The sequence below is a fragment of the Rhea americana genome, unplaced genomic scaffold (genome assembly GCF_003343005.1).
Source record: "Rhea americana isolate MKP2758 unplaced genomic scaffold, rheAme1 scaffold_134, whole genome shotgun sequence".
NCBI classification, from domain to species: domain Eukaryota; kingdom Metazoa; phylum Chordata; class Aves; order Rheiformes; family Rheidae; genus Rhea; species Rhea americana.
The window spans coordinates 1,618,108-1,640,272 of NW_028185417.1; the positions used below are offsets into that span (position 1 = coordinate 1,618,108).

Consider the following 22,165-nt stretch of genomic DNA (forward strand, 5'->3'; position numbering starts at 1 on the left):
AACAGTGCAAGTCATACCTGTGTGGGCCTGATACGTCGATCCAGAAGATTTAACTAATAAAAACTTCTGATTTGAGAAAAAGATCAGTTCTCAGTTGTATCTTCAGCTTTCTGAGATGTGGTTTTAACAGCAGCTGCTGAATCTGGTTAGTAATGCCATTGCAACTGTTTTTGCAGGACATGTCTCAGGAAGGCTATGGAACCAGATCTCAACCCCCTATGGCCCCAGGAAAGCCTAACCACGAAGACTTGAATCTGATCCAGCAAGAAAGACCATCGAGCTTACCAGTAAGAAGCTAATGTTTCTATTACAATATAGTATTTCTAAAACGAAAATGTGTAATGTAGGACTTTATTGCATCTAGGATGAGCAGGTGAGAAATATTGGAAAGAGAAATACTAAACAAAGTTAGTAACAGGTTTTAAAAATACATTAACAACAAAGAGCTTGTAGAGTGAATTTTTACTTACATAGACTTTTACTGGTTCAAAAATACCATTATTTATGCACATTCGTGTTTGTGCACATGTATATTTGCATAGAGGAAATGGATTTTTTTTTTTAAGCTTCAGGAATTCCTTACTTCCACAAAGCAATCTGATGATGAAGAGACTTTTCTAACTCCTGTCCCTTTTCTAAGCGTTTCAGTAAGTTTTGATTTAGAACACTGCCACCATGACTTTTTTGCTCAAAATCCCAAGCACAGATAATGAGTTTGAAATGTTGGTTCTGGTATGGTCTGTTGCTACATTCAGAAGTGTAGTAATCATGACGACAGTGATGCTTTGGATGGTTCTTTTGATTAGATGATGATTTTGGACCAACCTTTCGTAGTTTTCTGAACTCTCTGCATTCTGATGTGGGGGAAACAGCACAATGTTAATTTACTTTGCAGAGACACTGCAGCTGCTTGTGTTTTTGAAGGTCTGCCTTCACAGAAAAAGACAAAAGTCCTCTTTGACCTTGTTTCTGTATGCCTCTGTTTGGGAGATTTTTGTTTGTTGGTAGTAAAACAGCATGAACTTAAAACAGCTAGAATATGTTCTACTTTAAAGATGAAAATGYCTAAACTAAGTGAGCTTTTGCTTGGAATAATATATCATAAACCTATTGGATATTTCCTGTAATTCACTGGACAGGTATTTCATTTCCATTTGGCAGAGGGATCCCTGTGTATGCTTATCTTATCAACTAAGTTATTTGTGAAATTTTATAGTTCATTGCATGTTTTACCTCTGGCACATGCTATATTGCCAACCCTTAAAAAGGGAAAAAGTATTGAAAATCAGTCTGTAAGATTTCCAGTAATTCGCAGTCTCCATGTAAAATGTCTCATATGATGACAATCCTGCTTAGCGTGTGCCTCACTCAAATTCAGTTCTCCTCCTTTCTTTCTTTTTTTTCTTTTTTTTTTTTCTTCCTGAAATCAGGATTACCTTAATAGGTATAGTAGTAAGAAATGCTTTGGAGCTTCTTTTGAAAACAACTTTCATGAAATGAAAATCTTCATAGCCTTTTAAAGTTGTAAGTTTGGAACCTAGGACATTATCTATACAAGAAATACTTTACATGCTGTTTGAGGTAAGTGTATGTATGTTCTAGGGGCAGCTGTGGAAACTGGTGTAAGAACAGCTATCCACTTGCTTTGAGCTAATTTTAATTTGACAAATTTTTCAATAAATCTTTTCTTAAAGGACCAATTTTCCTGAACGGGTCTCAAAAACAAATATTGGCAATTCGTATAAAAATACTAGCAARTGTGGACATTGAATTGTTTTAGCAACATATAACTTCTTAAAAAACAACAATATTAAAAGGGCCTTTTTATCTCCCAGTTTTTTATAAGCAGTATATATCAGGGTAGATGGAAATAAGGAAGTTACTTATCAACTGATAGTCTGGTAATTTGCCTGTGATTTTTCTTAAACAACTGTCCTACTTTTAATCCATCCTCTGCCCTACCTCCAGCATCATGTATCTACGGGGTATTGGGTATTATCCATGTCCCAAAGTGTTTGGTATATTTAGTAGCTCATTATTATTCTTGCTATGCCTAAGTTGGTGGTATTAACAGTGAATGTTAACCATTTTGGTCACATAGCTTAAATTGTAAGTTGATCCTAAATGCCGTTATTCATGCTGAAAAGCTTTGATAGCTATCCATAGACCACTTCATATACTCAAAAACTCTGGTATTTGGATAGGGAGGGGAATGGGAGGTGCTTTCATTTTGTATTAGGATGGAGGGGGGGGGTGTATCAAAATTAAAAAGAGACGTAGCTCTACATATGGCCACGTTGTTTGTTGTCATAGTGTGAATAAACTCCCCATCATCTTAATTTCAAGTAAAGTGCCTTGGAATTTAGGAACAGCACATACATTCAAAGTATGGTGAGCATGATAAATCATAGAATCAGTAAAGTTGGAAGGGACCTCTGGATAAATGCTTTCATATAGTTCTATATGCAGTAACTATGGCTTGAACATATAAATTTTTTTTTTCCTTGAACAACCTAGTTCTATATTTATTTTTGGATTACTTATGAAAACCTGTGATCACTATCCCTCGTTTAGTATCCCTAGTTAAAGAGTCATTTTGGGATACTAAATCTAAGCTGCTTAAAGTTGTTTTCACAATACCTTATAATGCTATTTTTGAGGGAAGACGGTCAAGTCTTCACTGTATATTGTAGTTTGAAGTGATAGCAGTGGTGTTGTGTTTTTAATAAAGTTCGATTATGTTCTGGTTTTTGGAAATTTGCCTGCTCTATTTTTGTTTCTTAATGGCAGTGTGTGAAATCACAGCAGCTACATAGCAAACTCTTACAAACGTCTAAAAACAACAAAGAAGGTGTAATAATGAATGATGTTCTCTGTTGTGGCTTTAAAAAAAAAGGTAGAAAAGTTTTCTTGTGATGGATTTGAAGAGGAGCTAGCCACCTTCTGCAGCTCTGAACGCTGACTTGTGTCATCCTTTTGGAGAGTGTTTTCAGCAGGTTTGTGTTATAGTGAGCACAGCTAAACAGCTCGGTAGTTGTTCCATTTCCTTCACACGTTGTATATAAAAGTCCCGACATGAATGTTCCCATAAAGTTCAAAGCAGACAAATTTGTAATGTGGGTTGGTAACAAATGGCTACAAACAAAATATGGCTTTATTAGCCACTTCTAATGGGCTGTCAGGTTCCATACAATGCTTGCTTTCCTTCGTCCTAAGTGCTCTGATATCTGGAGGGTCTGACCTGGAGGTCTTTGACCATGTGGAGTCATTGAGGGCCCAAATGAAACGTTACATAGAACAGTGCTCTGAACACTTTTGTTGCGGTCACAATTAGAAGGAAATCTCAAGCTTTTGAGAAAACATGGGTATTTGGTACTCTGCGAAGGAAAGGAAGTCATAAACAGAAACTGTTTCTTGTTAGGGATAAGGAAAAGAAGGGTGAGAAGCCTGAATGAAAGTATCTGGAGAACAGCTACTACCAAATGTATTTACTGAGATTCAGGGGATAATGGCAACATACTCATTTCTGCTATTGTTGGAAAAGTAGAGCAGTCTTACAGAAAAAGCTTCCAAATGATAAATCTGCAAATTCGTTGTTGCAGTAAAGGAGCTTAAGTCAGCAGCAGACTCTGTGTGTCTGTGAAGACTAATACTTTATTTTACCTTTAATGAGTAATTTTATAAATGTTCACATTGGATTGGGTTAACAGGACAAAGAGCAGACAACACAGAAGAATTTAATTTCTTCTCTTGCCGTCAACATGAAAGTCATTTCAGATATAGGCATTGGAATTACTTTACTTTTTTAATAAGGACTTTCTTGCCTGGTGTCAAGTGTGCTTGTTTGAGGTGTGAGGTCAAATGGCTTAGCCAGGGTTGCCCTGCCTTTCAAGCAGTGGTTTCTGCTAATGTTTCTGCTAATTCGTCCATGTTGCACCCCCTGGTGAAGTTCCATGACTGCTTGAGTCGCTGCAGTGGTGCTGTGCACCCCGCGGCGTGCTGGCCATGCCAGCCCACCTCTTCCACTGTCGCTCCCGTGACTGGCCAGCAGAGTTGATTCAGGGAACTGAGCTGGCTGAGAAATGATTGCCCTTTTTATTTCTGGGTTAGTTTTTGACTGGATCACTGTGTAGTTGCCTGAGCATCGGTGGAAGAGCAAAGGAGAAGAAGGGAAGCAATGGCTATAGGAGAGAGGACAGTGAGACTGCAGCAGCTCTGATGCTCGCTCTCTCTCTCTCTCTCTCTCTCTCTCTCTCTCTCTCTCTCACTCTTCCCCCCCCACCCCCTTTTTTTTTAAGGCCCATCCTAAAGACTATGTGATCTCCTTAGAGTGGCTTAATTTGCTGTCACCTGTCAGCTAAGACATGGTGACCAAACACATCTGTGTTTTTAGCCTGACCCCACAGTGTCACAAAGCCCTAAACTGACAGAAGGCAATTCACTTTTTTGGTAAGGTAAGAGTTTTTTGCCAACTTACACCCCATAGCTGTTTCACTGAGGGGTCAGTGAGTGCTAGCACGGATGCTTGGGAATGCATGGCTGGAGGCAGCAGGGGTGGTAGGCTTATGGCAGCCCTGATTTAGATGGATGTAAACTGTTGTGAAATCATAGCCCTAGTCCTGTAAGTTAGCTCAGATATCATATTGTGTGGAGGTCGTATGATGCCAGTGAGGAAAGGTTAAATCTTGAATTGAGGGAATCATTGCTTTACTAGGTCACTCTGAGCTCTGTGTTCATGGATTAATTCTGCAATCTCACTTATTCACTGTGTTTCTTCATGGAAGCAGAACAATTTTTGCAGAAAATAAAATAATAGCTAGCAATGGAGGTAGACTACTAGTTATGCCTTATGCATTACAGTGACCTGTGATGTTTAATGTGGATTCTACAATGTCTATAGTAAGGTGGGACTCAAATAATATGTACCATTGTTTAGACAGATGAAATTTTTGAGGTATTAGTAGCCGTGTTCCATTATGCTTGGTAGTGTGGAAAACAGTACAGTAGTGACCCTTCCTGTTCTTATTAACCATTTTGCAGATCTGTTCTACCTATTTTAGCGAGCCTCTGAAGGATGTTTAGAGTGCGGGATCGGCATGCCTCTGGTCAACACACTTTTTATTATAGAAGAGTTCTAAATTAGATTTCAGAAGATGTCAGTGGAAAACTAGTGGTGAACTATAAATACAAAACTAGATATACTTGGCTCATGGAACAACATCATTTCAGATGCATGGCTTGATAAGTGCTAGCTGTGAGAAAATACATGGAATGGTTTGGGAATCTGCTTTCCCTGCCTATCTTAGAGTATTAAGTAGTTTGGAAAGTTGTCTCTAGTAAGTCTTCTTCCTGAACAAATGTATTCAATGGCTGAAGTCTTAATAGACCAGAAAAATAACTTCCAATATAATTTGAGAAACAGTAGTTAAAAGTTGGTAGGAGATGCCTATTTTTCTTTTCTCAGAGGTTAAACTACTGGAGCTGGAGACTCTGGTGATATTTATACAGAGCTTAGTTCAGTAAGCCCTAATCATGATCAGAGTTGTGGGCTCTACTATAATATAAATATTAATTACCACTGTAACCCTGCTGGTAAGGAAAGATTGGTAGTAGAGGAGAGTTGGTGCAGTAATCCTTCTATTTTGTAGTCCAAATTGGAATTTTTGCAGGTATGCAAATTAGAAAACTTGATCCAAATTCAAGTGACATTTAAAAAATCCAGGATATTTTTTCTGACTTGAGAAAGGAGGAAGAAAAAAAAAATCAGTAAATGGATTCTTCCTAGTGGCAGGAGAATGTAGGTGGCAATTGATAGATACATAGATAGTACATAGTAGCAATTTTGTCCTATAGTGATTTACTTTATTCATGTCTCCCTCTGAAAATAACTGGAGATATGTTAACGCACAAAGAAGAAAGAAATGTGAACATGTAATACTTGTGAATTAAATTTTCCATTGTTTTTACATCAAGCAGGATAAGACTGGTGTGTCTCTTTCCCACTTTCCTTTCTTTTTCCTGCAATGTTGTAAAATAACTGAATGATCTTGTTTTCCTTTGTTTGGGTCAAGAAATTTTAGCTGAAAATTGTTACTCTGTGAAAGAAGATTATTGACTCAACAAGCCTTCAATTTTCAGTGAATAACACTCCCACCCTCTAGCTTCAGGAACATGTGGTGCATGCATTCTATTTTAAAGTACAGACTGTAATTTAAAACCGAGGCAGTTTGATGCCCCACTGAACTTTGTTTAAGCCTAGAATAAAAGGAAAAAAGCTTTAAGTTGCAAAGAAGTGACTAAGCTTTTGCAAATGCTTTTCTTAGCCATTATGCATAGAATTGGAAAAAGTTGCTATTTTTTTCCCAAGTCAATGTAATTCCCAATCAAATGCAGTTGCTAGTTGGTTTTTCCTCTTGCTATTCCCCACAATAAACCATAGCTGGAACACATTTCATACAATATGTGTGTACAGAAATCAGGTGTAACTGTTTCTGATCCTAACAGGGGTTCTGGATGTGGCCACCTGCATGGGTCCTGGCCTAGGTCAGAGCACTGGGTCACATCCAGTGCAAGTCATTGCAGCCCCGCTGAAATTGGTAGTATTATCTGGATGTGAATTTACACTTCATATGCGCTTGTGTCATTTAAAATTCTGGCCCACTGAATGTCCATGAAGATCCTACACTTGGTTTCTGTGGAGCCAGGACTTCATGTGTGTGATTTAAATTGATTCCTTTATAGAGAATCCACATTTAAATTCAGTTTAAGTGCTGCTTTGGGGCAAAAGTACAATTTACGTTGTGCAGAGCAGCCCAGAGCGTATGCTGTGTGCATAGGAGTGAATTTAAACCCTAAAACCAGAAATGTTGGTTCTTGAAGCTGGCATTTCTTACTGTTAAACTGTGTAATGTGAAGAGATGATGATGCTGTTATTCATTTGTRTTTTGTGCTTTACAGGACTGCTTGCTTTTGCTTAAAAATGAAAATATTTATTTAAAATGTAGTGTTATGACTGTCATTGAAGTAAAAAAAAAAAAAAAGATACGTAGCTATGACATTGTTTTCCATTTTCAAAATATGTATATTTACAATTTTCACAATATCCTTGTAGTACCTAAATTACTAGTGTCTGTAAGGAAATGAGAAAATCTAGTTAGACCTGAGAAAATTTGATCTGACCCCCTAGATTAAATTTGTGTGAGAAAACTGGTAAGGGATTATAGAGCTCAGAAACAGTTAATGCTTCAAAAACTTTTATTTAAATAGGTCAGTGTGGATCTATGTGGAGTATTCAAGTACTAGTGGCTTAGCCTCCTCAGAGGTTGCTGCCCCCACAGTGGGGGCAACTGAACTGCGCCTGCAGTAGCCCCTGAACTGCCACAGCTTGCAACCTGAAATACAGAGGTAAGCCGTAAGCAGTGCAAGGTTACTATAATGTGCAGGGCCCTTAGCTATAGCAGTTCAGGGGTCTCTTCATACTTGGCTCAGATGTACCTGTAACTGCTTTAACCATCCTTTTAATCTGCCTAAATTTTCCAGCCAATGCCTTTAGGTTATGGATTTGGGAATCTAGGATGGCTGGTTTTCTTCTGGTTTTTCTCGAAGGCTGGGGTTGTGTGTGTATGTGTATGTGTGTGTTGGCACAACGTGTGCACAATACATATAGTGGGTATAAATGCAGGCATGTCTCACCTATTTGGTTATTTGCAAATTTTGAATTGATAACATTACAAATTCCGAAGCTTCGTAGAGTCACCAGAGCATATCTTTGTTCATGCCTGTACGAACATTGGGATTACCACACAAAGTAAGGCAAAAGAGTGTTACTCACTTGAATACCATTTCAGGAAGTACATGAGACACTGTGAATGTTTTCTTTTATTTTTACCACAAGTATTCCAGTAAGGTAGCTGCTGCTGCTTTTTTTTTTTTTTTTTTTTCTTTTTCTTTTTTTTTTTTTAATATGGAGCGACTCCTTTACCTGTGTTTGCCAGCCCTTCTGAAGTATGACCTCAGCTTCACAACCTTGACTAAGCACCATAACGCAGTCTGACCAGCAGCATCTGAAGTCGAACAGTGATGCTTTTTCCTTTTCTTCCACCATCTATTCCTGTTTGTTTGGGAATATGTTGGCTTCTGGTGCTGTTGTTACCACCTTCATTCAGAAAAACGTTACCGGTCTTTGATCTGTAGCTCGCTTATGAGTGGTCCTATTAAATTTACTGTTTCTGTGTAAGCGGATGTTTGCGCAGTCATGGCTAATAGCATGAGGCGAGGGCCGGTTTCACAGTGCTTTTCTCTGATTGTTTATGGCGTATCCGTAATTGCTAGGGATTCCAGGTGCCACCATAGTGCAAAGGCTCAGCGTTTGTCATGTGTTTTATATGTCCTGTAGTAGTACTTAAGACTTCCAGTAAAGTATCCGAGTCCTGTAGTGTGTGAGACTATTCATGTTATTTTTCTGAAGCTTAAAACAGGTGTTTAAATTTCACTCAAATTTGTTTTCTTGAAATCCGAAGCCTTTTGTTATGTTTAATTTTCTGAAACCTTCCTTCCTTTGCTGGAGCCATGTATGTTGTGTTGGCTCTGAAGCCTTCCCTTTAAGAACAGTGGCCTTTATTGTATCTATGTTATATTGTGGTGTAGGCAAAAAATACTTCTGCAGTATGTTACATGTTGCTAAATAGGCTACCTTTATCAATTTAATTATACACACATGCACATGCACACAATAAAGTGGGTTTTGGGTTGTTTTGAGGTTTTTTTTCCCTCCTTGTGGTTATCTTTGGAAAGCACTATACTTTAACTCACTGCAGTTTTTCTTAATTTCATACAGATTATTTGTGCCATTTCAAAAGGTAGCTCCAGTTCCAGAGAACTTTATAAAGAGGGTGCTGTTTGAATTGGCAATGTAATTTAAGGGATGGTGGAGGGGATGAAGCACTGTAGTGTATTGAAATCAGGATATAAAAGCTGGTAACTTCAGGAAAAGGCAACTTTCAGTTCCCAGTGTTTAGGTTTTCGATATCTTTCCTTCCATGCAAACAGTTGCAGATGACCCTTTTAAATTTCTTAACCTGCGGAATGAGAATTATTGTATTAAATTTGTATTATGACCTGAATTTTGAGACAAATTTGAATAATTGCACTAATATAGGAAAACATGCCATTCTTTATTTCACATCATACTTAAGTGGCATGAATGTGTAACTGAATGTGTTGATTTCCTCTCCCTCCCCTCCAACATGGGAATTAATTTAATAGTGTATCTTTCACCATATTATTGAACTTTTGAATATTTGGGGAAGATGCATAAACTTAAACATACATGAGAGTATGTATTTATCTGATTTTATGTAGTAATATATTATGCAGCTGTAACCTTTGAGTAACTTTTGCAGAATATACAGTAGTAAACTTGGTTAAGAGGACAAAGCTTACTTCATGTTGTAGCATCATAAGTGTACACTTGCATATATGCATTTATAGTGTTGTAGATGCTTAATTTCACCAGTGATTTACAGAAAAAGTAATGAAAAAGATTTAAAATATTATTTTTGTTTATTAAACTGCAAACTATACAGAGGCCAATACTTGTTTTTCAAGAAGTGTGGGAATAAAGTAATGGAAAATGGTCCAAGATTTTTTTGACCAACTTGTTAAAATCAAAATAACTTTGCAAAATTATATGGGTGTATAATATTGTGCATGCATTAAGTACCACCCTAGTGAACTAAATCATTGTTGCACAGGATATAGCTTAGTGCAAAATGTTATCTTTTGATTTTAGACTTTTGTGGTGAACTGAGAAGCTTACTGCTTTTTAGTATGATGCAACAGTGGAGATAAAAGAAACACTCCAGATTCTCTTTCACTTACTTAATATATAAGCTATGTCAAGGTGTTAATAATAACACAATGAAAACTTCATACAAGCCTAATTTTTCCATCTTGTTTGTTTATGTATTGTTTCATTAGGAGCCTATGGTAAAGTAGGAAAAGCGTAAGGTTGTTTCGTGCAATTTTCAGTGCAGTTCTTTAGCATTGCACAGAAGATTTATTGAAAAAAAGACTAAAAATTTTAGCTTTTTTTCCCCAGTTATTGTAAGTGACATCTCACAGTTGTAGCCTCATTTAAATTCTCTCACAGTCAGTTTTCCCTCCATCTTCGTTTCTGTCCTGTATTTTGCTTGTCTTCTTCTGAAGTAAGATGACTGTATGCACACACTACTAGTGTTTTTTTTGAATTACTTGATTCTTTGTTGGTAATCATAGTAAAAGCCTTTTTGTTGTTACTCTGAGCTATGACAAAGTATAGATTTTTTTTTTTTCCTCCAGAAGTCTTTGGCTGCTTCTGGCGAGATGGCTGGTACAGTGCTCAGACAGTGTCTCGGCTTGGTGTGAGAGGGGGGCACTGCCTACCTAGAGAATTGTTCCTTGTCTGCAAACAAGCAGAGGCCAAATGTCAGATCCTCTAAAATGTTGAGAAATGCACACATGCATGTACTCATACATATATACACTTTAAATTCATATTTTTTTGCTAGCTAGACTATAGACTCTATAGAAGAAGGAACTGTCAAAAAAAATACAAGAAAGAAAGAAAGAAAGAAAGAAAACTAGTGATTTCTAGTACCTGATTTTTAACGGCTGTTTTCAGAGTAGTATAGGTCAGATTGAAGTCAATCTTGTAAAATTTTTACATTATTTTTGCCAGAGAAAACAAACTTTCAGCTGCTGTATAATAATTGTGATTGCTTGGCCTCCATTTCTATGGAGATGTGATCAGAGGACTACAGTCAACTAGCCACTCAAAGGAAGAAGTATCTTCATCACTTCCAATGTACAATGAAACTACAGGTTCAAAGCACAAATAAAGGACCTATAGAATGACGTCTTTCTTTTCCACTACCCACATCAAAGGAAAATGTAATTGAGAAACAAAACATGAGATCAGCTATGCAAAGAGGTTTTTAAATAGTTTATTTAAAAAAAGAAAAAAAACAAATCTCTCTCATGATACTTAGATTTTTTCACTTTAAAAAGGATTACTTTTCCAGCAATTTGAAAGACTTTCTGTATAGCCTTCTATGTGTATTTGAATTTCTCACAGATCCTGATTCATGCTTGTTAAATGATGGCATGGACTCAGTTTTGTCGAAAGCTGGATTTCATAGCCCTCTTGCCACAAAGCGTGTGCATTCGTGCTTAGTCAAGTACAGATTGGGCTGCTAATGTTCTTCCAAGTTCAGTCTGGGGTTGTAGATCCAGGATCATAGGGTCCAGCTCATGCTTGTGAACAGCGTGTGTGTCCCAGTCTTGCCAGGGTGAGTGATAACACCTAACAGCAAGTTCTGGCCTGTGTTGGATCTTGTACTGGGAAACTGTGACTCAGTGGCACAGGGTGGCACGTTGGCCAACTAGTATATTTTGTATTACGTTATACAGGTTTTAAGTCACTTTGAACACTGTAGTGCCCTATCAAATGAGAAGGTGCCTTTCTGATACAGATACTGAAGCTTATAATACACGACTCCTCCAAAAGGAGCCCAAGTGTCTGAATTTCTGCAAGAAATTGGGTTAGGTTTCTTCTAAACTGGATAATAGCCAAGTTACAGTTGTAATGCCATTTAGGCTGTATATAGGTGTGCATATATATAAAAAAAGAAAGCTTTGAGGTGCTGGGTTGTTCTAGGTTACGTCTGTTCTGCAAATCCCTCTGTCTCCCCTCTAAAAAGGGTTCATAGGGTAACCCAACTATGCTAAACTGAAAGGGAGTATATTCCTCTTATCTTGGTTTAGATACAAGGCCGTGATTCTGTAGGGAACATGGCACCTAGAAGAAGAATTGCACTCCTTTCTGAGGACTTGGTGAAGCAGATCAAAAAAAAAAAAATGCATGTGAGCTTGGATTTTTGGCTTCCTGGGCATCATACTGTGCTATCACTAGACTACAAGGCCAGCTCTACAGATTGATTTTTAAGTGCATATTTTTATCATGCTTAATAAGAGCATATTGATGAGACAACAGTGTATATTAGCTAAGTTAATCTGTTTTTCTGTTTTATTGTTACTGTTTATTGCTGGAATCCATACGGTGGCAAAATTTAAAAGTGAGCTCGCTCCTTCCCTGCTTCCCTGTCTCCGCAGAATCAATCTTGCAGCGATCCTTACTCTTTTTAATTAAAAAATAAAATAAACTCAAAAAAAATTTTTTTGGGGGGAGGGTCAGAACTGCCCCGCGATTGAAGACGCCCAGCATGTCGTTTCAGGGGGCTCAGGCCTCTCCTGCCGAGCAGCGGGTAGGGCCGCGGCGCCCTTTCCGGCGGGCGGAGAGGCAGCAGCCGCAGAGGTGGTGCAGCGCGTCCGCGGGAAGGTCCGCGCCGCGCTGCAGCCGCCCGCCTCGAACCGGGAACCGGGAGAAGGGCGCCAGCTATTTTTGCCCTTGCCGGGGGAGGAGATCGAGGCGGGCAGGAGGCTTTGCTCGCTCGCGCTGCCCGGCTCTGCTCTGACCCGGCCTCGGCCCCGGCCTCGGCCTCAGCCTCGGCGGGGCTCACGCCGCGTTGCTCCCCCCGCCCCGGGACGGAGGGCCGCCGCGGCACGGGCCGCCTCATAACCTTCCTGGGTATTTTTATAATTTATCATCAGCTGACGCCGCCTGGGTAGCATACTCTTACCACTCCCTCTGGCTGCTGGAAGTCTGAAATTACATCTTTGTCTTTGAAGTCAGTCACACTGTTAGCGTTGCCATGGGGACGGGGCGGGTGATGGCCTCCRCCGAGAGCAGATTGGTATTTCGCGTTCGAGCGCTGCTGTACACAAGGCCTTGGGATATTTTTTCTTTTCTTTTCTNCCTTCCTTCGGAGTGGTTACGGAACTATCCCCTTTTAGAAAATGTTTTAAAAAATTACGTTTTTACATGCTCTTACTAGATTAATAGTCACGGTTTATTTCATTTTAACTGCAAAGATAAAAGCATTATTCCATTAAATGGGTAGCCTTTCTTTTTTCTTTTTTCCTTTTTTTTTCCTCCCCCTCCTTTGGTTTATGCATTATTAACACAAGCTTTCCTGTTTTGCTTGTAACATTTTATAGGCTTTTTCAAACATGTAGTCAGATTTGCTCTGTTGCTCTTTTATTTTTCAGGCCTTAACCCTTTCTTTTCTTGATCTTGTCTGCAAAACTTAGAGTGAAGCCTTGAACAGTTCTGACTGCTCTTATTTAAAAACTGGAAGAGCCCTTAAAAAAAAAAGATTCTGTATTTTTTTAAGCATTCTGCAAGCTGTGCAGATTTTTGTCGTTTAATTCAAACAGATAAGTAAGCACATGTGAGCTTTGACRTAGCTGCGAAAGGTCGAAGTCAAGGAAGTACATTGTCTTATATTTTGATTTAAATGTCCATTTTTTGCTTTTCCCCCTTTGCATTTCCATGTCGTCCTCCCTATCTGTAGAGTTTTGTTAGCAGTCTTCAGAGGAGACGCACCTCATGGCTGAAGAACTGGGAACCAAAAGATCCAGAACGRTGGCAGGGGTTCATATCACGTCCCCAGGACTTTCCTCTTCAACATAAGGCCAGTGAGGCCCATCCAGATATGTGGAGATACTATTATAAATACAAGCTGCAGGCTATGTTTCGCTTTTCCAGAGCTCTAAAATACAGCTTTTGTTTTAATGTCTACTAGGAGGAATATATCCAAATGCAGTCAAGTGCTGTAGATACAGGGATTCAGTCATCCCTGCAGACACAAATAGTCTCTGTATAAAAACTTGGAGACTAGCAAGCCAACCTGGAATTCATGATTTCTCATCTTTTTGAATTGTGAATTTGTTATTATTGAGCGGTGTTTAACTGGCACCTTGAAGGCCTCAATTTGTCCTTCTGCATCTGTCACAGATCCAGCTCTCCCAAACGCCTCTGCCCTGGCCTCTCAGGACATTGCAGGAAAAGTGCAGCTATTTCTCAAGTGTTTCTCAATTTTTGTCCTTCTGTTATTGCTGTTGTGTGGTCATATTGATGTGGATGGTGTCTCTTGTGAGATGAACGTTTAGCTTCGGGAAAATGAATTGAAACTCTTAAATTTTTTTCACCTACCTAGCTGGACTGTGCCCAGGTCATTGAGCTGGGAGGATGCATGTGAAGAGCTTCTGCTCTCCACCAGCTCATCTCTGCTCTGCGAGCCTCAGAGCCGTGTGTTTGTTCAGGTACACAAATGCTCATGCGTGTGACTCTGACAGGTGCCTTCAGTAAATAGTGTTGGCCTCGGAGAGGCCCTGGGATAGATGAAAGATGGATAATGAACCTAACTCTCTGATCTCCTGAGACCAGTAGAAGGCCTTTCTCTACTCTTGGCCAATGGCAGTTGCAGGTAGTGTTGCAGCCCAGCCTGGAATTAATCTGGTGTCCTGCTGGTGAACTTGGCAATAGCATATATTTTTAAAAGTTTTTYTTTTATATGTGCAATTTAAAAAATTGGGTTTTTTAATTAAAAAAAGGGGGAAAACCAGGAAAGGTTGCAGGTCAGTCAACTTTCCTTTAGTAAGATATCACAGATGCTTCAGGTGTGAATATTGTATAGTACAACTGCATATATTAAATGAGCTAAACTAGAGGTTTACTCTTCTTTCCTGCTTTTATGGATATCAGTTTCATGCTTTGAGTTTTGTTCTCCTTAAATTAGCAAATTTTGAGAAAATTACATTAAAACATAATTCCATTAATAAGAATTTATTAATTGCTTATAAAATTGGCATATCTTTATCTTCTGCACAGCGCTCTCTTTAGCTGCTTCTTAATCTTTTCTCCCTTCCCCCTAATCACTAAGTAAACATGTCTCAGMAGTCACTGCATGTGAAACTAGAACCTGTACATGGACAAAAGCAAGCACACTATACTAATTTTCATTAACATATCCTATCTCCTGGAACATTTATTTTTTCATATCCCTGTAAATTGATTTTTCATGTGCTTGTGACTGATATTTGAACTGTGTGTTTGTAGTAAAAGACTTCTATAAAAGCCAGGTCCTGGATCTCCCAACACGAATATATTATGGAGGTGACCTAGTGGGTCCATAGTTAAGGTTGCATAGAGCTTTCACTTAAAACAATGTTTAAATCCCTTAATTAAACATTAAAACTCATACAAATTCTCAAACATGGACTGTTTCAATAAAGAGGATAAACTTTAATTATTTAGGTACTCAATGTACTTCTTAGCTCTATATTTGCAGTATTCTGAACAACCTAAAATTATTCCCATCTCAGATTTTTCCAGAGTTCCTAATATATTCACTTTCTCTGTTTTCTTACATCTTTTAGTTAAGCCTTTTGCTGATGCAAGTTATCATATCTCTCTTGACTTCACAGAACTATGGCAATTTATATAAAATGAGCTAACTAAAAAAATACAGCTTTATCTATAATAATGCATAGTACAGAAGAATGCATAGGAGATGAAAGATGAAAAGGCTGTGAATATTCTATTAGTTTTTTCCATGGGAGTCAAGCAGTATTGATTGTTTGTGGACAATATCARTATGAAAAGCAAAGACTAGAAAGCCTATTTAAAAGAGAACTACCTTGTGGAAGCAAAATCCAGACTCATGTTTAAACATGAGTAACACCTTTTCTGTACTGGAAATTATTTTTAACTCAGTCAACGAACAGCAATTATAGTAGCCCCAAACTGGTGYAAACTTCTCTTGGCTTTTTTCCTTTCTCTGTGACCAGTTCAAATTTGTTGAAATCAGTCTTTTCACTGATTTCAGTGTACTTTGGACCAGACCTATTAATTCCTCTGTTCATTCTATCCCATTGTTACCCTGTTCCTCTGCATAAAAGTTTGTTTTGAGCCCTTTCCTTCAGATAGGGTCTGTATAAACCTGTAGCTGTATGTACTTGATCAGCAAATGATCAACAAATACAATTCTCACTTTTAATGTGTGTACCAATCTGCTGAGCTAGAATCACATTCTACAACACAGGTAGAAGTCTTGCTAAAAACACTACATTTGCAAATATACTTAAATGAAGAAAAATACCTTTAGAAAGCCAGTATTACATATATTTGCAGATATTTTCAGTATCTGTATTCAGACTCCTTAGCTTCCAGCTCTGCTGACAGTAATAAAGTGGGAAAAAATATACCCAATTAGCTTATGGTCTGTGAGGAAGTTTCTTGTTTAAGTCTTGAGATCAGGATTTGTATTTCCTCATAGTCTTTAGCTGATTGTCACTGCGTTCTGGTATTCTTATTAGATCAAGTCTCCTGTCTTTTAAAACACCTCAGCTAATACTTTTAAATTTTTTTTGAAAAAATTCTTGTCATGTTATCAGCAGAAAGTAAGGTCTGTGTAAAAATATTCATTCCTTATTTGAGAGCACATTGTTTCAAAGTATGTGGTTCTTGATTTTTGGAAAACTTGAGTACCATATCCTGAGATTGCATACCGTAAAAAGTTAAAAATTATCTAGTAATTTGAGCAATTGMTTATTACTTCATGCATTGGATGAAATCTGAAGTTCACAGGAAGTTCTTTTCATCTACAGCTTATGAATATGTTCTTGAGCTCTTCCAAAGTAAGGAATTGAAATGTTGGACGTGAAAAGGATTATTGTGCTTGAGCAACATAATGTTCCTGTGAAAAGGCAAGTGAATGGAAGCTCCTGGGCCTGTAATGTTCTTTTACTGAGGAAGTCCTGGCTTTTACTGTTTGTGTACTTGAGACTCTGAAACAAAGCATAGCGGAGAAGAATATACAAGAATACCTTGAAGTGAAATAATGTGAGAGTCTAATTTTTACGAATTGGAATCTTTTGCAATATTACTATATTAGTGACATGTTGTATTCTATCACTGTTTTTGGCCTACTAGCTTGGGGGGGATGGCAGCAGGGAGAACTCCAAACATGGTGTATCCATTGAGACAGCAATAGGTTAAAGCGAATACAATCATGCACTTTTCAGTAGCAATCTGCAGTTAGCTATAGAGAAAAAATTTTAGAGAAGTTTTAAAAAAAAAAAAAAAAAAGATGAGCGAGAAGGAGTATGGAGAAAAGGTCAGAATCTTTTAGAGTTTTTTTTATGTTTGCTTTTCTTCTGTGGCTTATTTTACTCTCTTGTGGTAGAAATAGAAGAAAGCATTATGGCCTGTTGGTTCCTCCTATTGATAACACACACTTGATCCCTTTTGCTTTGTGATAGTGGTGGAGGTGAATTTATGACTTCAGGTTTTGGAGGAGCTCTGAGCTACGTTAGTGCTTGCCATGGTCTTGTATATTCCCCGGCTCTCTGTACAAGAAGTACACTGCAGCCCTGTGAACACTGAACATTTCAAAAAACGCTGTTTCTCAGCTGTGGTTTGCCCATTTTGTTTGAGAGGATTTCCAGCAAATGCAACTACTGGAAATAGTTTGTTTTGGCACCTTTGGGCTGATTTGGATGGATGGATGGAACTTCTTGCAATCTATTTCAGACAGACTAGCTGGATGGTAAAGGTAGGTCTTCATTACTGTTGACTAAAGCTCTGAAGCACCATAGGAGAATGTCAAATTTTTCTGCAGTCTGTGATCATTCTGTTGTTCTTCATAGGCTTGGTATTGTTGCAGTAAGAAGGGAGAACAACACTTAAAATGGGCAAGACATTTGAAATGTAGTTACTCCCCAACCTCTATCTCCTAAGTTAGCTGGAATTCTGACTTGCTAATTCACTCTGTGCGCCACATCCTTGTTTTTATTGAATTAATTTAATTTACAGTTGGATTTCAACATAACAGCAAAGCATTTCTGGGAGATAGCATTATGTTTGCTAATATAATAGTGTCCAAAATTCCTTTTTTTCCTCCCTTTTGTTTTCATTTGTACTGTTTCATTATAGGTAAAGAACTGCAGACAGTTAAATGAGTGTGATTTCTCATGTCATCCTCCCTGAAAAAAAAGAAAAACCAAACAACCTCCCAAAAAACAACTCTTCATTTGGTATAAGGATCATTATAATTGTCATTAACTGTCCAGTCATAGCATGAGCTCTTGGGACTTTCTGCTGAGAGAGGGGGAGAGGGAGTGTGTTAGCTTACTTACTGGTGGGAAGTCCCTTGCAAAAAGAACTTTTACGTTAGGTTAGTTAGTTGCAAGGGTCATCTAAAATTCGGCATTAGTCTGCCCCAAGGATGACTGTTCTTTTTTTTTTCTCCCACCCTTCTTAAATGCCAATTTAAAGCCATTTGCTTCTTTTGTGTAGAAAAATAAAAGTTAACTGCCATCACCCTTCCCCTCTCTTCCTCTCTCTTTTAACTTTCTGTTTCTTTACCATTTTAACTCTGCAAAATTCTGAGAGGATTGCTATGAGGAGGAAAATAGTCTGCTAAGTGCATATCCTAAAGCTTTTGGCCTTTCAAGGTTTCTCTTCTGGTAAGGTTGAACTGCGGCTAGGGCTGGGATTGAGACGACAGGGGAGTAGTGTGTAATACTTTCTGCTTCCGATAGCTCTTTGTTGATCTAAGAGAGAGCACTTAGAGAGTGGTAGGTCATTTATGTGATTATGAAGAGCACTTGCTTCTCTCTTATTCAAGATGGAAAAATAATAGTTTTTGAATAAGAGGTCGCTGTCAAGATGACATTGAATGTGACTTCTCTTCCCTCTTCRTTCCCTCCCCCACTGAAAGAAAAGCAGTACTGCAACTACTTAGGATAGGGCTGGATTTTTCCAACTCCATGTGCCTTTTCTTCTATTTTTCTTTAATTTTATTCCTTTCCATTTCCTCTGTATGTAATGTTTATAATTGCAGTGGTGTCTGGATATTTATGGTAACTAGAAATTTAAAAATAAATCTAAGGCATATAGGTTTTTATGTGTTAAGTCTTGTTTTTCCACTTGCAGAATTAAGCTGTGAATGTGTGATGTGGTATCTGCTTGGGTGACAGATGTCCGTTCCTGAATGATGCTGTGTTCCCTTTGTGCTTTATTTATGGAGTGATTTACTTCTAAAATAATCTCTTAATCTTTTCCAAACTACATTTCTGTATATATTGTTTTTACATATGCCATAATTTAAGGTAATATATTAAAAACTGAAATTACTCCTAAATACTTCGTTTCTGAAGCTAATGACAGTTATACAGTACTGTCATTTTGGTTTGATGTGTCCTTTCAGAAATAGGTTGTATGCAGTGTGGTTGGTTTGGTGATTTTTTTGTGTGTTCTTTTCCCCCCCATAGTGTTGTAATTTCATTCACTTATTAAATTAAAAGGCAATACTGATTTATCTTTTTTTATGTTAAGTTTGCTTTTAAGCTTCAGAAAAGGAGCTGTTACCCTAAATTAGAATGTGATTGCTCAGAGTACAGAACATAAGGCATATTTTATGTAAGTTACTCTAGAGTTAATTTACTTAAACTGGCACTGAACATCAGTAAGTGCTGTTGTATTTTGTTACAGATTTCCCTTCAGTAAACTTTTTATAAAACATCATTTTACCTTGGGAAAGGTTGGTCAGTGGAATRTATATTTATAATTCTGTACAGCAGGAAAGACATTTTTAGATTCTCTTATCTGAAGTCTAAAATCAAGTCAGAAGRAGTGTGTTGAGGTTTTCATGTCTTTGCCTGTTGACCTATGGAAAAGAACAGGAATTTTGAAATTCAGATTTTTTGAAAACCAAAACTGTTTTGGAACTGGTTTGGAGAAAGATAACACTGGAATATTTTGACTGTTAATGTTTTCTATCTTAATTATTTTTATACATAATCATGATTTTTCAAAAATCATGATTAGAAATGAATAGCAGTTTTAATTTCTGATTGAAACACCTAAAAACAAAGAGAAATGCTGCGAACATTAAGATGGCTTTGATGATTATTAGTGACACATCAGAAAATAACACAAAATCACGTAAAAGCCTGAAAATGAATAGTGACATYGCTGATATTTTGAGGAGGATGTGTTTTATGATGGCTAAAGTGTTACTGCATGTTAGGAGATGGGGAAGTAGGTGAGTCTTCAGTTGCCAAACTGTAGAGACTTCTGAAATTTAGACTAGGCTTCTCATAGGAAACAGCTTAACTTCGGTCTGAGATCTGGAATTTTTTGGCTGGTGGTACTCCATGTTTTCATTATTAAATATGAAAACTCAGGATCAGTCTTGTGTATAGATGATTAGTACTGAGCAATCACCATTGAACAAAAGCAGTAATTCTGGCAGTCTTCCTGAGAGGACTTACTGTAGTGCAGCTGCTTAAGGTAGTCAGAGTTGTCTCATCTTCTCATTCACTTTTTGGACCTGGCTTTGGAGAAGCTTGTGACAGTTTGAGCTGTCTGATAGTGTGTCTGGTTGTTGGGGTGTGACTGCATGAATGGTTTAGTTTGTAGCAAGAGTGTACCTTTGAAGCAGCTCTCCTAGCTAGATCCCACTACCGCACTTTGATTAACGTTACCCAGCAGGCATGGAGCAAACAGGATGCCTTCTGGATGAGACTAAACCAGAAAAAATGCTCCAGGAGCCTGCTAAATGTGCTCTAGCTGCAAACAGGTCCTCGGTCCCCAGGCTTGGACYGAAGTTGGTGCAGGAGACAACCCAGATGTAGGGTCCTCGGCACCCGCCACTCTTCCCCGCGGGTCCACTCCTGCGGGGCTGCGCTGCTTGTGGCTGTAAGCATAGCCGCCTTCCCGGCAAGAAGTGCTGCAGGGCTGCATCCGAGTGTTTTACATAAGGTCTGGATCCAGAGTCCTTTGAAGTCTTTGAATGACTTCCATTGACTTTAATAGGCTTTGTGGCAGGCCCTAATGATTTGGTTGTGATCTGAAAAGAGATGTACAGAGACTTTTATATAATGAGAAAATGTTACCTTTTAAAGAATCAAGTTCAAATAGCCTGATCAGTTCTCAAGTGAAAGTGAGCTTCTTGCTGTCTCCTGAAATCCGTTTGTTCCTGTCAAAAAAAAAAAAAAAAAAGATCATAAAATTAGTACTCATTTCTCAAGTAAGGCCAAGGTTGAAATTAGCAGAGGAGTTTCAGGTCATGGACTGAACTGTACTGACAAGCAGTGGAGAGAGTTGCACAGTGCAACTGTCTGCTCTTCTCAAAACTGTGCTGCAGTCCCCTCATTCTCATGAACAGTAGCTTTTTACACAATTTTGATGTAAAAAGACAGGAGAGAGGAAGGAAGAGATAATACTTACTGTTTATTTCTGTTAATAGTACTCTGAGACAAGAAATGCCATAGGTCTAAAAATCATGGCTAATTAAAAATCTCAAGTTTGTTTATAGAAGAGAGGATGGAACAGAAAACACTGTCCCACTAATTGAATAACAAAACCGCCAATTCTTCCCTAAGTTTTCTGGCTTTTCTGGAAAAAGTTTTTCAAATTGCTTTGATGGTCCTTTTTTTTTTTTTTTTTTTTTTTTCTCAAATAAGCTATTGTGTTCGATCAATAGCCAAAAAAAATTTGCCTTTTCCCCCCATTCCAGAATCCCTTCATATGAGCTACGATTTATTGTTTTAACAAATTAATCTGGATGACTTGGATCTGTTGAGCTTCTACTTCTTTATTACTTACTGTATTATTTTATTTAGCTTCCCCAAAATTAAAAGTTTGTACCTCTCCTTTTTTTTTTTTTTTTCCCAGAATAGATATAATAATTATGTTTAAACAATGCGGGGAATAAATGGCAAGGAACAAAGTGTAGCTCCATTTCATGAGTGGACTTGAGGATGTATTAGAAGATAAATTCACAGTTATATGTAATTGTGTGTGTGCTCCTGTAATGGTTTGTCTTAATATCTTTATTTGTACATGTTTTGAGGCATAGAAGAGTTCCTCTGAATTTGCATTGGGTTTGATTTATCACAGTTACTGTTCTTGTTTTACATCTGTGTAATTACTTTGAGATCACCGAACTTGCATGAAGTTGCAATAGCGGTGAATTAGCTTGCTCTTTTGATTGTGCTTTTTATTCTGGTTCAAATATTCTACTGATCCAGGTGAGGATGAGATGTTGTGCTAAGCTGTGAGATGTTTTATTGATTGAGTTTATGCTGCTTACCTGTCAGCACTTCCATTCTTAGAAGTTGTATTTAATGTAGTTATTTCTGTACGCTTTGGAAATGCAAAGGAGTGTTGTCACATGAGAGAAAAGTTAAATTAAAATTCCTTGGTTTTCTAGCACGT

General features: G+C 37.9%; 1 protein-coding gene across 1 annotated transcript in view; it reads left to right on the forward strand.

Annotated features, from left to right (window-relative positions):
• ARID1B (AT-rich interaction domain 1B) overlaps positions 1-22,165 on the forward strand; it is a 337,486-nt gene that overhangs the window by 102,942 nt on the left and 212,379 nt on the right. The window contains 1 exon segment of the mRNA XM_085297989.1: positions 177-287. Within this exon segment, the coding sequence (XP_085154115.1) occupies positions 177-287 (111 nt within the window).